Below are 16,883 nucleotides of genomic sequence, written 5' to 3' on the forward strand. Positions count from 1 at the left end.
AGCACAGTAGCACGCTCATAGTATGCCCTAAACAAACAACACGCTCATAGTATGCCCTAAACAAACAACACGCTCATAGTATGCCCTAAACAAACAACACGCTCATAGTATGCCCTAAACAAACAACACGCTCATAGTATGCCCTAAACAAACAACACGCCATAGTATGCCCTAAACAAACAACACGCTCATAGTATGCCCTAAACAAACAACACGCTCATAGTATGCCCTAAACAAACAACACGCTCATAGTATGCCCTAAACAAACAACACGCTCATAGTATGCCCTAAACAAACAACTTACCCAAAGTCATATAAAAAGATACAGCATTAAATACACTCTCATAGTATGCACAATATACAGTGCTAAGATTTCTTCTCAGTCACATCCATTACAGAAATTATTTTGAAACCAGTTATTTTAAACACTCGCTCAGGATATTTTATATTATATAAATTTTTTCTCTTCAAAAGTGAGTGCAGCTACTGAATGAACTAATAAATGATTTTTAAACTAGCTATTAAAATAAGATAAAAAAAAAAAAAAAACACACACACAACATTACAAAAGCTTTCAGTAGCAGATACCAAGATTTATACTTGAATTCATAACCTACAATGTTTACAGATTATAGTATCTAACCTAGCCATCTTAGCCGGTTTAGGAAGAAACACTTCCCCAAGTTAATTTCACTTACATTCCCCATTTAAGCATACTATGGTATTTTTACATATTATTTCAGCTCTATATTGGCAGTACTTTTTTTTTTTATTACAAGGAAAAAAAGCAAATAGCATCTTTGGCTCTGCTAAATAATCAGGCATGCAGTTATTACTATGAAGTCATATCTGTTTGTTGACAGATCTACTTAGGAAAAGAAAAATGGGCGTGGATAGGACAGAAACTGCTTCTCAGTGCTTTAACACAAGTGATGTAATCAAGTACTGTAATAAGCATAACAATGGTCTACATACACACAGGTACATAAATGCTTTACCTCTTAATATACGCCTGTTTAAAAATGTTTGAAAGAAAAACATAGTGCCCTTTGTTCAGGTTGTGTTTTGCTTCTTTTTCTGAAGTTATCTTTATGGCAAAGTGCCACCTTTCTCTTTGTTTCCCTGTTCTCTGGATGCTCTTTACACTACATTGCACCCAGCTGAACATTAATACTGGCCTGAGGCATAGACTTCCCATCATCTCTCCTGGGTTTGTTGCCTGGTGGCTGGATCCTGGTACTAACAGGGAGCACCTGCTAACAGACTAGGCACTACCTTTTCCAAACAAGCAATTAGCATTTGTAATTATAGTCCTGTTCTCACACATTTACCAGTAGGAGAAGAAGAAGTGTAATTAACCTTTTTTGAGATCAGCTTGTGAACAAGCCTGTCTTACTTCACAGCTTATAGAGGCTGAGTTCATTTCATGGGGTAGAAAGAATAAGAAATAGTAGAGACAAAACAACAAACAGATGTCTTTTTTTGTAAATCATTTCATTTTTCTCATATAGAGCCACTCGCATTGCTTTTTTTCCTTATATTTTATTAAATGTAGCTTTCTTAATTTAGCCTGTCATTATCTTGGGGAAAAAAGAAAAACTCTCAACAGCGGAAACAGCTTATTACAAAATATAACATACAGCCCATTAGCAATGCCCTTAAAAATTCTAAAAATGTAAATGTCTGATTGCTCAATGCAAAGTAAAACCTGGTATTTAATTATAAGATTTTTGAAGTGCTTACTAAGGTCGCCATCTAACTAAAAGCGGTTCCACAATATCCGTTCTTATAGAAATACTGCACTTATTTCATGTTTAGTTATCTAGGTAAGAATAAAATTCGACTCTGGGCATCTTTCAGGCACAATTCCTAGAGGAGAAAAGTCAGTGGTAGGAATTTTCACAGAATAACCTAATGTTCCTTGACTGTTCATCAAACAAGTGCCATGGATTTTAGGCAGAAGGACTATTCTAAAATGCAGTACTTTAGGAATGTAACTCCCCTCTACTGCTGCACTGTCCTGTCAATACATTAATAGTAACCCAGTAGAATCCACAGCCTTCTGGTCTTACAATATTAATAGTAAGCATATACCACACTACACTCAATGTTGATAGTAAGCATATACCATAATAATCACTCACACTGCTAAGTTTAGAACCTGCTACTGGAGATCAGTGGGTTGGCTTGTGATTGTACGAAGCAGGGTGTCTTCTACATTGTAGGGTGACACATATCCATTTCCTTGCTCCTTGTAGAATGCAGCTAGATATACTTTGCAGAGACAGCATGCTCACTGCATTCTACATTTCCTTACTCCTTGTAGAATGCAGCTAGACATACTTTGCAGAGACAGCATGCTCACTGCATTCTACATTTCCTTACTCCTTGTAGAATGCAGCTAGACATACTTTGCAGAGACAGCATGCTCACTGCATTCTACATTTCCTTGCTCCTGGTAGAATGCAGCAAGCAGCTGCCAGATACAAGCTGTAGAGACAGCATGTCCTCTGTAAGTGCTCACTCAGCTATGCCATGACAAGCCATGCAGAATTATCCATTTCATATCTGATTCCCAGTTTCACAGGTTATAGGTAGTTACTAGGTATGACGTCTAGACACCCATACAAGGTCCTAGTCCAATTTCCCCAGTTGCTCATACCCATAGCTCATTTATCTATTTTATATTAGAGTTATTTCACACAATTCAGGTTAGGTGGAGGTTTTGGGACATGAGGACTGGAGAGAATCATGGCATTGCCAACTACGCTGGCATAGAGAGGTAAAGCCCTGACAACAACGCAGGTGACACAAGTTTTATTAGTGGTTCTGGCACTTTCTGGAGTTATGAGGAAGAAAAGAGGGGTGCAGCTTTGTTAATCAACTCTCCTTAGAGGGAGAAAGATGTGGGGGTACACGCAGGGATCCACAGTCTTATAGATGCATCCTCAGTGGGTACTGTAGACCCCCCCTAGGAATGCTCGTTCAAGGGTTACAGGTCTGAACCGAGAGGTTACGTTACTGATGGACGAGAGTGACATGCCTTTGCTGATGCTCACTGCATGTTGAACCATAAGCATTTTACTGAGCATGTGCGATGGAGGTAGGGCTACAAAGAAAAAAAGGACAGTTTCTGATGGTTGCCTAAATAATGGTTACTCTTAATTAGTTGTTACCTTCAGTATATGGGAATAAGAGAAGGTGTGAAGGCCAGCAAACAGTAGGGACAAAAAAGTTGCAGTGCCCCCCCCCCCCCCCCAAAAAAAAAAAAAAGCTGTGAAGTCATGGCCCTTTGCCAAGCTGCTGGCATGGTTCAGTACCTGTTGCATTTTCAAGAAGTTCTATTTAAGCTGGTTTCAGAAGAGAACTTCTAGTTTGTTTTGTGCTTAATGGCTGCATTTGGGTGATGGTTGTAGTACCAACTCCCTTTCCTCACTCACCACAAGCCACTGCCTGCTACTATTTGTGTGCTTGAGTACAGTTATTCTATTTTCAGGAGAGCAATAAACCTAAATGGATTTTCACTGCCTGGAACAGGTGCTATTTGCCATTTTCAGCAATAGTGAAAACCTAGGATACAGCCACAGAAATGCAGCCTGCATTGCAACATGGACTACAACTCATAACACATGCGATGTTGTCAAGCAGCAGAATGAACAATGAAGTACAATCAGTATTTTGTGACTTGTTAGTTGCAATTATTACATTTGAGAAAAAAAAAACAAGCAAGTAAAATATTCTACTCCTGTCATGCAGGATAAGTTTCTATGAGCATTCCTTCCCTCAAAGAGCCACTTTCTCCCCATAGTTTTGATTTTATCAAAACTTAGCTCCATCGCATGAAGGGATGAATGCTCTAGGGACCTTAACCTTGTCACCACAATAAACAGAACATGCTGGAGGGATAGATTCCTGTCTCAGAGACTTCCCATACTCTGGAACAGACTACCTATCTATGTCAAACAGAGCTCCTCATTAGCACTCTTCAAGAAAAATCTTGATGATTGGATGGGAAATGGGAAATTCACCCCGGGGATCACTTCTGTGGCTCTTCTTGACAGGGGCACAGGAAAATAATTTTCTTGGGTGGCGAAAGCCAGGGTACATTTTTTGGCTAGGCTTGTATGGGCCCTAGGGCCGATAGTCTAGTACCTACCTATGAACCTATGAAGCCCTGACTACTACCCACTTGACTTGAGTTCAATGAGCAGCCCGGGTGTTACATGACCTGCTCTAGGGGGTGGGGAAGGAATGCCAAGGTAATGACTGAAAGAATGTTGTGGTGTCTGTGTGCTGAGACCATATCTATAGTTGTGGTTCTAGTGCAGACTAAAGCCATGCTGGAGGCATTAGCCAATAACAAGGTGGGTGAGACAGCAGAAACCACCCATCATCACTGTGTATGTGAGATAGCTTGATTGCAATGCTTTGCATGCTCCCTTGTGATATGTCACCCGTACCTCTCAACTGCCGGATTTTCACAGAATGCCCAGATTTTTGCCTCATTTTTTGGCCTTCTGGCAAATCATAGAAGACTGATGTCACTAAGATATATTTGAGTTTTTGATTTCATATTCTTCAGAAAATGCAAGCTAGCTCAAAACATGTTTTTCTAGCAACTTTATAAGATAATAAGAGTGATATTTAAAATGTGTCCCTGATGTTTGGCCTTTGTCCCACAATTAATTTTTGTTTAGTGCACAGTTTTTGTGTTTAGAGGTTGAGAGGTATGCACACAGCACACCAGATGGACAGGGAGTAACCTTAATCTGCCAGGTCCGTGTGCAGTACTCAGGAAACCATATGGTTACAGCTTCTCTCTGCCTTTGAGCACCACTTGTAGCTAACCTTCTTTGCCAGATATGAGACTCCGTAGTCCCAAATCCATCCATCCATCCATCCATCCATCCATCCATCCATCCATCCATCCATCCATCTATCCACAACCCCTTTTCCCATATTTGCACGAGGTCAGGGTTTCACTTCAGCAGTGACAATCGTCTACAGCTAAGGTTCACATCGCCAGGTTCTAAGTAGATAATTCAGACAAAAGGAGATATAGAAATTGGGGACAGAGGTGGACAGTTGATTGCAACACACAGCTTCATGATTGTAACTAGTCAGTCTGAAACCACCTCAGAAATGTATTAATGTCACTGAGAGCAAATATGGAGAAGATGAATTAAAACAAGTAACTTCAGATGTTGTAACTTGTGTCTTCTTCACTGAAAAGCAGGTAGGCCTTATTGAAGTGGGGGGGGGGGGGTGACATTTTTCCTGTACCATCAAAAGTTTGTACTGAAGTTTACTGATTCAGAAGGGTGCTCCAGATGCAACAGCCTTGTTATTTTTGGTTTGCCTGAGAGGAATGACAGTCAGGTATGAATTACTTTTTACAGCAGGTACTGGTAAATGTCACTGGAAACTCCAAACAAGCCCCTTCACATAATAAATGGGTGAAACCCACGCCTGCACTATATGACACCCATTTTCAATTTCACAGTTTTTTTGGGTGAGTAAGATGTGCTAAGCTAAGTTTACCAGCTAACAGTACATACTTTGGGGAAGCCCTTGTTTCTTTGTAGACTTGCCCCAAATGTGAATACAGAATGAGTACAGTACAAGGATGTTTGTTCAAAGCTGGATTCTGCCTCGGGTAAATTTTAGTTGAAATACCAAGCAACCCTACAGGTTTTAATTAGGGGTATTGTAGTCATAGAGGGCAGCACAGTGGTGCAGCAGCTAGCATTACTAACTCACAGTCATTGGCTCTCATGTTCAGTTTCTGGTTGGGGTGGCTTCTTTTCAAACTCTATATCCTGCCTGTGTTCACATGGATTTTTGTAGGGGATCTGTATTCCTTCCAAATTCCAAAGATCCAAAGATGTGTGATAGTAAAATGGTGTTTCTCCAGCTTTGCCTGTAGGTGTGTGTGTGTGTGTGTGTGTGTGTGTGTGTGTGTGTGTGGGTGTGTGTGTGTGTGCGTGTGTGCGTGTGTGCGTGTGTGTGTGTGTGTGTGTGTGTGTGTGTGTGTGTGTGTGTGTGTGTGTGTGCGTGCGTGTGTGTGTGTGTGTGTGTGTGTGTGTGTGTGTGTGTGTGTGTGTGTGTGTGTGTGTACTTCAGTAGGCTGGCATCCCATCAGGAAGTAGTTTCTATGTCTTGCACTAAATCAGTGCTGTGCTACCCTAAACTGAGTAAAGCGTGTTTAAAATACAAAAATAAATAAGTAAAAAAAAAAATTTAAAAAATAAATAAATAAAGGAATGAATGGCATGCATACAACAAAGTCAAGGAAAGTAGAACAGATTTGCTACATGAGAATTCTGACGTATCTATGTGAAGTTCTGTATTAAGGATATGGCTGTATTTATTAATGCGCATTATCTGTATTATTAATGTGCGTGTTGCTCTTCCAGCATTTTGCAGTACTAGTGATATGGCTTTTTTTCCTCATGAATATTTAGTTGAAGTTTTAACTACACTGCCCAAGCTCCCTTTTCTTCATTTGACGTTTAAAGAGAGAATGTAATTAGCATTAGCCTATCTGCCTTTGCGCCTGAGACATCGATGTTTGCTCTGTATTGCATGGTTGTCATTAGATGGTTGACATTCCATATTATATAATGATGATGATGATGATGCCAGTGAGCATTATTCAGAGATTATTAGTGAATTTTTATAAAAAAAAAAAATTAAAAGGTCTTTCAGCCAGACAGCAAACCAACCCAATGACGTGGTATTTTATTATTGTCCTTTGTGTCATACTGTGAGCAGTGCCACGTGTTACTCTGTGGTGACAGCAGTATGCTATGTGTCCTTTGTATCATACTGTGAGCCATGCCATGTGTTGCTCTGTGGTATGAGTAGTATGCTGTGTCCTTTGTGTCATACTGTGAGCCATGCCATGTGTTACTCTGTGGTGTGAGTAGTATGCTATGTGTCCTTTGTGTCATACTGTGAGCCATACCACATGTTGCTCTGTGGTATGAGTAGTATGCTATGTGTCCTTTGTATCATACTGTGAGCCATACCACATGTTTCTCTGTGGTATGAGTAGTATGCTATGTGTCCTTTGTGTCATACTGTGAGCCATGTCATGTGTTACTCTGTGGTGTGAGTAGTATGCTATGTGTCCTTTGTATCATACTGTGAGCCATACCACATGTTGCTCTGTGGTATGAGTAGTATGCTATGTGTCCTTTGTATCATACTGTGAGCCATACCACATGTTTCTCTGTGATATGAGTAGTATGCTATGTGTCCTTTGTGTCATACTGTGAGCCATGCCATGTGTTACTCTGTGGTGTGAGTAGTATGCTATGTGTCCTTTGTGTCATACTGTGAGCCATGCCATGTGTTACTCTGTGGTGTGAGTAGTATGCTATGTGTCCTTTGTGTCATACTGTGAGCCATACCACATGTTGCTCTGTGGTATGAGTAGTATGCTATGTGTCCTTTGTATCATACTGTGAGCCATACCACATGTTTCTCTGTGGTATGAGTAGTATGCTATGTGTCCTTTGTGTCATACTGTGAGCCATGTCATGTGTTACTCTGTGGTGTGAGTAGTATGCTATGTGTCCTTTGTATCATACTGTGAGCCATACCACATGTTGCTCTGTGGTATGAGTAGTATGCTATGTGTCCTTTGTATCATACTGTGAGCCATACCACATGTTTCTCTGTGATATGAGTAGTATGCTATGTGTCCTTTGTGTCATACTGTGAGCCATGCCATGTGTTACTCTGTGGTGTGAGTAGTATGCTATGTGTCCTTTGTATCATACTGTGAGCCATACCACATGTTTCTCTGTGATATGAGTAGTATGCTATGTGTCCTTTGTGTCATACTGTGAGCCATGCCATGTGTTACTCTGTGGTGTGAGTAGTATGCTATGTGTCCTTTGTATCATACTGTGAGCCATACAACATGTTGCTCTGTGGTATGAGTAGTATGCTATGTGTCCTTTGTATCATACTGTGAGCCATACAACATGTTGCTCTGTGGTATGAGTAGTATGCTATGTGTCCTTTGTGTCATACTGTGAGCCATGCCTGTGTTACTCTGTGGTGTGAGTAGTATGCTTTGTGTGCAAACAGCTTTACATAATGCAAAGGGCTACCTACCTGTGCTCTTAATTTCATACAGCTGCTATTGTCTTCATTACCTGTACAACGTTCATAACTCTCAACCTGCAGACATTGAAAACAGGTAAAAAGCTCTCGAAAAGTAGGAACCTCCAGCCAAAAATCTTGACATCTAACATAAAATTTCAATACCAAATAGCACATAACCCTTCCTGCGTCTAGTAGGAATGTGGGACACTACTCAAAAGCACATTCAAAAAACAAAGCTTGACAAAAATGATGGAAAATGAAAGCACATTATCAAAGAGACTGTAAAATATGTAGATCTTTATTAATTTTATAGTAAGAATCTATCACACAAGGTCATTTATTTTTGCTTCTGAAGAAGGGAGATGTAAGATGTGCATCCTCTTTTTTCAGTTATTTGTGCCATTATATGTTGGTTAGTGTGATTTTCTGTGTAATGGGCATCTTCAAACATCGCATGCATTGAGCGAGGAGTGGCGATAAAATTGTTTGAAGGGAATAACTCAAACCTAGAAACAGAGCCATACATCCAAAACAGGTGCATCACGTGCAGGAGTAAATCAGGTCTAGAAATAGGTATGTCCTCCAAAAAAAAGGATAACTGACAGTTCTGACAGTTTTTCACAAAAACTAGTACTGTTGTAACAGCTAACAATGTCTTGCAAATGGAATCCTAGAAATGTTGCTGCTGTATTACCTTGCACACACCATTGGTCCCCTAGCTGGTATTAGGTACTGTCTTGTCTGAGTGGCATATAATCAGTGTTGGTGCTAATTGGGTGCTACATTTATGTGAATTTTCTAACCAAATAAGACCAAATAAATGCCGTATATGCCTTCAGGCACATGATGACTGGTCCCAGGTATAACTGTGTTATTGAAGATGACAAAATAAGTGCTTTTGTCTTGTGACAGAGATTTCATTGGATTAAAATCCACTAAAACTCAGAATGTAAATACCAGTGATTAAGCAATAAAATCAAGTTGGATGAACATCATCTTAAAAAATATGGCATCTAAAAGAAACATAATTAATCATAATTAGTTTGATCGTTTGTTCATAGGTTCATAGGTTCATAGGTAGATACTAGGCTATCTGCCCTAGGGCATTTATAAGCCTAGCCAGAGTATATTTGGCTTCCGCCTCCCTTTAGATTAGCCTACTGTGCCTCTGTAAAGTAGGTCACAGAAGGTACCCTTTTAAGATTAGTTTACTGTGCCTCTGTCTAGCAGGGACACAGGAGAGATCCCAGAGGTGAATTTGCGATTTCCCATCCACGCATCCAAATTTCGCTTGAAGAGGGTCAGCGAGGGGCTATGTCTAACATGAATTGGGATTCTATTCCAGAGTGAGGGGAGCCTCTGGGAAATGAATCTGTCCCTCCAGCATGTCCTATTTATTTTTGTGCTGAGGTTTAGGTCCCTGGAGCGTGTAGCTCTAAGGGACTTGGATTTTTTGAGGTGGAGCATGTCCATTAATTCTGGGTTTGACATGGCTTTGTACATCAGGCATAGATCGCCTCTGCGTAGGCGGTAAGCAGCTGAGTAGAGCTGGAGTTTCTTTAGTCGAGCTGCATAGGACATCTGTTTGTAGCCCATGATCCTCTTGGTGAGGTACTTTTGGGGTCTCTCCAGTTGCTGCAGGTGTCGTGTAAGGTACATCCCAAAAGGGGCATTGTAATCAATTATGGACCTGATGAGTGATGAGTAGAGGGGCACAATGACCTCTCTTGATCTAGATGCAAACCCTTTCATGATAAGGTGGGCTATATAGAAGGTCTTTCTAACCACTTTGGCAACGTGATTATCAAAGGAGAGATTACTATCTACGTTGGTCCCCAAATCTCTAATTACTTCTTCCGTACTTAATGGATTACCACCTATGTGGTAATTTTTGGGCACCTTGTTTTTCCCAAAGGGGATGACTATGCACTTTTTAGCATTTAGCTTGAGGCCGTGGTTCTGGCACCAAGCATCCATCTCTGTGAGACCCTTTTGGAGGATGCTTGTGTCAGCTGGAGATTCGATTATGGCCCCAGTTTGCAGTCATCTGCAAACTTTGTCAGCCATAATCCCCCCGTGTTAGCCTGAACCTCAGAGAAGTATATACCAAACAAGAGAGGTCCCAGAACTGAGCCCTGTGGGATGCCACTTGTAACTGGTTTGGATTTGGACATGGCACCTGTGATTCTGACCATGTGGGTTCTATCTCTGAGCCAGTTTGCAACCCATCTTGTGATATAGGGGTTGATATTTAAGCTGGTAAGCTTATTTATGATGCCGGAGTGGGGTATTGTGTCGAAGGCTTTTATGAGGTCCAGGTAGGCTGTGTGGACTACCTTGCCCTCATCTATGGCTTTGGTAACTGTTTCAAAGAAATCAACTAGGTTTAAGAGGCAAGATCTGCCCTTAACAAAGCCGAATTGGGTAGAGTCCAGTGTCTGGAGGCTCCCAATGTCTTTGTTTATGAGTTCCATGATAATACGCTCCATAGCTTTACAGACCAGACTAGTCAGGCTTATGGGGCGATAGTTTCCGGGGTCCGTTGTGGCACCACCTTTGTGGAGTGGGACCACTGTACCTGTACGCCATTCTTTGAGTACATATCCTGTAGTAAGGCTAAGTTTGAACAGTGACTTAATGTGAGGGTTCAGTTCTTCTTGGAGCTCATGTAAGACACAGCCTGGGACACCATCCGGTCCCATAGATGCTGTGTTTTTTGCTTTGGAGAAGGCAGCTTTCACCTGTGCATCTGTGATGTCAGGGAGGTTACATTAAGTTGGGATAGGTGTTTGCTCCTTTGGGGGGGAAGGGGGGGAGAAGTTTGCGCTGAATCTGTCTGCCAGGATGTTGGCTATGTCTGTAGGTTCGGTATATTTTGTACCGTTATGCAACAATTCAGAGCATATCTGGGAGTTTCCGCCCATGTTTCTGACATAACTAAAGAAGGCCTTGTGATTACCTTTAGTGTCTAGGGCAATTTTTCTTTCAAAACTGGCCTTTGATGATTTTATGATGGATCGAAGTTTCTTGCTAATACTGATCAGAGATGCCTTCCCTTTTTGGGATTTTGCTCTGTCATGTAGTAGCTTCCTCCTTCTGTTGTATAGCTTATTTATGGCCGGGGTCTACCACCAGACCTCCTGTTTTTGGAGGAACGATTCTTGGTTTTATTTGGGATAGCACAATCCATGCATTCCTGCAGGTGCTCATAGAATGCATTTGTAAAGGATTCTGCGGATTGGGCTGTATTATCCTCTGGCCCAGGGGCTTTGAAGGATTCAACCTCAGTCTTGAGAAGTGCAAAGTTGGCTTTGGAGAAATACTTTACAGTGATTTCCTTGGCTGGGGGTGGGGACAGGATTTGGATGTCCAGGGAAATTTGTTTATGGTCTGATCTTACCAATGAGGGTTTACCTCTGGTGTGGAACATAGAGTCCCCATGTTGGTGATGACCAGGTTCAATATGTTGTTCCCTCTTGTGGGAGTGGTGACCAGTTGTTCCATTGCGTTAGAGTTTATAAATTCAAGGAACCGTTGGGTGAGGGTGTTTGGGCTTGAGTAGTTTTCCCAGTCAATGTTTGGGTAGTTGAAGTCACCCAATAACATAGTGTTTGGAGAGACCTTCATATTCTCCAGTGCTCTCAGGAATGCCAAGTGGGGTTCCTGTAATAGGGAGGGTGTTCTGTAGCAGGCTACAAACTGAAAGGCAGTTTTGCCCGCTGTCAGTTGCACATGGATGGTTTCTGATGCTTCGTGCAGTGCCACTAACCTGGAGGTGTAGGTATCTTTGATGAATATAACTACTCCCCCTCCTTTTGTGCTTCGGTCCGAGTTTTGGGGCCGAAACGCATGGTATGAGTTATAACCTGGTAGTGCTGGGGTGCTCTCAGGAGCCTTGAACCAGGTTTCTGTTACTGCACAGACATCGATTTTCTCCATACTGAGGAGAGTCTTGAGTGCATGCATCTTGAGGTTTAGACTTCTGGCATTGAGTAGCATTACCTTTATTTTTTTTATCTTTGGGTTGTCTATGGAGGTGGGTTTGTCCTTTTAGCCTTGCCTAAAAAAGGCACTACGGGGGTGGCAAGAGCCTTGGCCAGTATACAAAAGCCTAAGGGTGACAGGTGCAAGCCGTCCCTAGCGAAGCAACGTGGCTTGTCGAGCATGTTATCCCAGGCTGACAGACACTGGATCCCCTTTGAATGACACCAATACTTTAGCCAATTGTTGAAACTGATCATTTTGTCTTTATACTGTGGCATCATTCTTGGTGAGGGCAAGATGCTACTCAAAGTCAGGGACATACCAGCCTGGGCTACATGGTCAGAGAGCTCCTCTATGTCTCTTTTCATGTAGTCCAGGGAGGTACATCTCAGGTCATTCACACCAGCATGGACAATGACGGAGTCATACTTGTACTTGCTTTGGAGTGACCTGAGTGCTTGCATTATGTGGCGGATCCTGGCACCCAGCAGGTAGCTTACAGTGACCTTCTCCTTGTTCAGTCTGGTGAGTGGGACGTCAGTGTGCCGGACAATAGAGTCCCCTATAACAAGTGTTTTTGGTGTGTTGTTTGGCCTTATGGGCTGTGACTGTGAGGCATGTATACATACCTCTCAACCTCTTAGTGCAAGAAATCTGGACAAAGCCTAACATAATATGGATGCAGTGGCCGAAAAAATAGGGATAGATTTTAAATATTGCACTTTAAGTTGCTAGAATAACAGGATTTGTGTTAACTTGCATTTCATGAAGGAAAAAAAAAGCCACAATGGGGAAAGATCATTTTGTAAAGCACTGCATTTAGAAATGGGAAAATAAAGAGCAGCTCAAGAAAGTTTCAGGAGTAGCCCACAGACTTAGTGTCAAAAAGAGGTATACTTTTTTTTTTTTTTTTTTTTACAAGCTTCAAATAGTACATTAGTTTACTCCCATGGCAGGTTGAGTATCCACTGGAGTTGGTGGATTATCAGAGCCCATTTTACTATGGATCATTAGTGTCTTTAGAGCCACTGCAACATTTTCAGAATATTACCACGTGAATCAGGAACAAAGCCAAAAGTACTATGGGAGAAGAGCAAAATGATCCAGACTCAGGGATGCATTTAAACTTTTATATATCTAGTTGCTTACACCAGATTTTGCATTAGCATGCCCATTTTGAAGAATATAAACTATGATTCCAGTGTCTCCCATCATTTAGTGATAGCAATCCTCAAGAATCAGTGCAAGGCCAAAAAGAAAAAAAAATATTTTAAATATGTCTATATACTCATATCTCTCTATATTTATCTATCTGTATAGCTTATCTATATCTAGATAAATCCATATTTATAGATATCAGAGGCATAGCTGGTTCAAACTCCTTGCATAAACTGAAGAACAAAAAAAAAGGGCAGTTCTGATACACTGCTTATGGCAGTCTGAAGCAAAGGCAATAGTTGCATATGGAAAATTGAATACATACCTCTCAACTGTGCAGATTTCACAGAATGTTCAGACTTTTTCCTCCTACTTTTCTGGCAAATAGCTGACGATTAAAGTAATTAATTTATGACAAACATTTGAGTTTAAGACTCCACATCCTTTAGAAAATTCATGCTAATGCAAAAACTATTATTCTAGCAACAAATTTCCTAATACTACTTTTACATTTCTTTAATCTATATATGCGTGTAAAGAAAGAGAGTTTTTTTTTTAAACAATGCCCTCCTGTTTGTGCTTTTGTACACATAAATGGAAACATGTTGCGACTCCATTGCAACATTTTAGCAAATATTATTTTTGCATAAAACACAAAATGAAGTTATGTTGCCGTATTAAAAAGAGTTCACCAGTAACGTGTGTTGGTACCTATTATGGTGATACACAGTTTACATACATGCCTAGAATTATTCGGATGAATTTTACTTCTGCAGAGATTGTGCTTATTGACTGATACTCGTGGATTGTAATGACAGAAGTCTGAGTGGCCTTTTATGATTAAAATATTCTGAAATGGGCAGTTTTGTCATTATTGGGTCATACATTTCGTTTCATTGCATTACATTGTCTTACATACAGTACAGCAAGAAACAAAGTCATAACATACCAAGATTTGCAGGCATAAATGAGCACAATGTGGAGGAATAATGTCCAGACAGTTCCAATAGTAGTAGTAGGAACAATGGGTCGAGAAAAAAAAAGTATTTTCTAGACATTCTAGCCATAAATGCATCTCCGTATGAATTGCAGGAATTAATTATTGGCCCATTGTGGGTGCTATGAAGAACACTTTTGGATAGCAATTCCAAATCACTCCCTAAATCTAAATTCCCTTACACCTCCTGCACACTATAGCTCAGTAAACTGGAAATTCACAAACCCTTCTCTAACCCTAATGTTCTTATCTCTCTCTCTCAACCTAAAATCCCCTTTCTTCTCCCTAAACCTATATTACCCTTCAAACTCTGGTCCACAACCTCCCTCTAAACCAAAAATCTCCACCCCTAACACTGAAAGCCCATCATTCCATAAAATGTAAATTCCCTATCCCCTTCTAAACCCCAGTATTTCTTTACACCACAAGCCTAAAATTCTTGTCCCTACTCCACTCTCTGTTCCCATACTGATACCTAAAGGTAGAAACGCTGCAAAACAGCAAACCACTTACACCTATTTTCCAACTCCAAGCACATACACTGCCACCTGGCCCCCACCCAAATGGTAGTTAAAAACCAAGAAAGGCTTGCCACTCCATTAAAAATGCCTGAAGCCAGGGGCACACTCACTCAGCCGGCACCTCCCATCTGTTGCAAACCATGGCCATCGAGATAAGAAGACAGTCAAAAGTGCTCCTATCCTTCTGCAACACCTTATTTACAACATTCTAAATACTCTTTGCAAGCCATGCTTTCCACTGCTCCCCACATTCTCATTTAAAGCTACACACCTAACGAGTGTCTTCCCTGAAGAGCTGTTAAGAAATTCTAAATCAACCAGATATTTACATGGAAGCAAAGGCTCACAGTCGCAACTTCCCTCGCTTAAAACATCTTGCTTCTAAGTGCGCGTACTAACAGCATAAATTCAACTTCAGACTTGTTGCATGTCATTATGTAGTCACACTGATTATTTACCAACAGCATATGACAAAGATCTGACAGCAACATGCCCATGGGAATGTCATCTCGGCTGTTTTTTCGGGTTACACACCTGAGACACCTGCTCCCTTACTCTCTTGACATAGCAAGTTTAGCTTTCTCATTATACGGCCTTTACCAAATAAATACAGCTAAAAGAGATCTGCCATAAAGGAGCTGTGCAGTCTCCACACATACCCCACATGGATTAAACAATTAAAAAAGACACAATCCAAAAGATTATCTACTTTATTTTTACAACATCAACTGCGCGGACCGTGGCGCAAAATGCAAGCAGGTTAAAATATAGAATGAAAACGTAGCTAATGCAGACATTCAGTTTCACAATACTGCAGCTAAAACCATAAACAATGAAGCAGAGTACAGGTGAAACAGAAGACAAATATAATTTTATTCCGCAATACTACAAGTGTACGCCAATCAACAACTTTACCACTTTTTCAGAATTGCCTCCACACAAACCGCGTACAATTTCTAAACTACTACATACACCGTTAAGTACAAATCCAAGGCTCGGTTATGATTACAAACTTTATCCTCGTGTTTGTAAAACTCCTAAGTTCCACTGGCTACCGGCTCAGACGCCATCCTTTTTTTCCTAATATCAGCCCCGCTGTGTATTTCTCCGCCCAAAACAGAGATGAATGACATGCTAGGAAAGAGAATACAGCAAGTTCTGTGAGATAACTGCCATTGCGGAACCATGCCTCTTCCTGACAGCCATGTTGTTGTGTGAGTGACAAGTCATGTATGTTCGTCAGGAAATGTTTGTAATTATTATTATTATTTTTTAATATTGTAATCGTTCTTAGTTATCAAGCTATAAAAGTGGGAGGGCACTCCCCCCCCCCCTATTGTTTTGGTGCTCATCATTCAGACAGGGCGCCGAAAAGATAGCAAAATAATAAAATAAATGAATACATAAAATGCGCCCTTTACGAGGCCGGCTTGTATGGCGCCCTAGGTGGTCACCTAGTTTGCCTATGCCTAAGGCCGGCCATGACGAGTGCATGGGTAACAGAAAATACATCCCTGGGATCACTTCATTGACTCTGCTTGACAGAGGATCAGTTAATTAATCAATGTGACGGCAAAAGCTGACACACTCTGGCTAGGCTTATAAATGCCCTCAGGCAGATAGCCTAGTACCTACCTATGAACCTATGAACCTAATTATCCTAAAATACATTGCTATATAAACATTAGTGGAACATGTGGCAAATAATTATGAAATAAATGGTCATTAAGAGTTTGTTTGAAATTATTTGAAATATAATAAATATGTTTAAAAATCTATTAGTATCTGTAAAATCTTTGTATTTAAGTATTACAGTGGTTCATAAAATAAACAAATGTAAATATACCACTGTTAAAATTTAAAGGGAGCGGAGCAGTTATTATGGATTATATCGATTATACTGCTAAGATGCATGAGTTGTTGAGTAATGATGAGCATTATACTATGGTAATAAAAAATGAAATCTCTATAGCATATTGTAAGATTGATTTTTTTCCTTAAATGATCTGATGTCACAAACTTTCCTGATGGGACACCTTTCAGTTACTGAGTAGTATTTGGAATACCTAACCTTTGAGACTTATAGTTTCATCAGCAGGATCAAA

At 40.6% G+C, this 16,883-nt stretch overlaps 1 protein-coding gene across 3 annotated transcripts in view; it reads right to left on the reverse strand.

The window, feature by feature from the left end:
• GRIP2 (glutamate receptor interacting protein 2) overlaps nucleotides 1–16,883 on the reverse strand; it is a 2,580,489-nt gene that overhangs the window by 2,178,207 nt on the left and 385,399 nt on the right. The window contains exon 1 of one of the 3 annotated variants that reach the window (XM_044078607.1): nucleotides 999–1,303. The exons of the other annotated variants lie outside the window; for them this stretch is intronic. Coding sequence (XP_043934542.1) covers nucleotides 999–1,041 — 43 coding nt within the window. The 5' untranslated portion in view covers nucleotides 1,042–1,303. Of the gene's footprint in view, nucleotides 1–998; nucleotides 1,304–16,883 lie in introns of those variants that run through there. 3 annotated transcript variants of the gene reach the window in all.

This window comes from Protopterus annectens, chromosome 7.part1 (genome assembly GCF_019279795.1).
Source record: "Protopterus annectens isolate FY-2018-M chromosome 7.part1, PAN1.0, whole genome shotgun sequence".
In the NCBI taxonomy this organism is placed as follows: Eukaryota; Metazoa; Chordata; order Ceratodontiformes; family Protopteridae; genus Protopterus; species Protopterus annectens.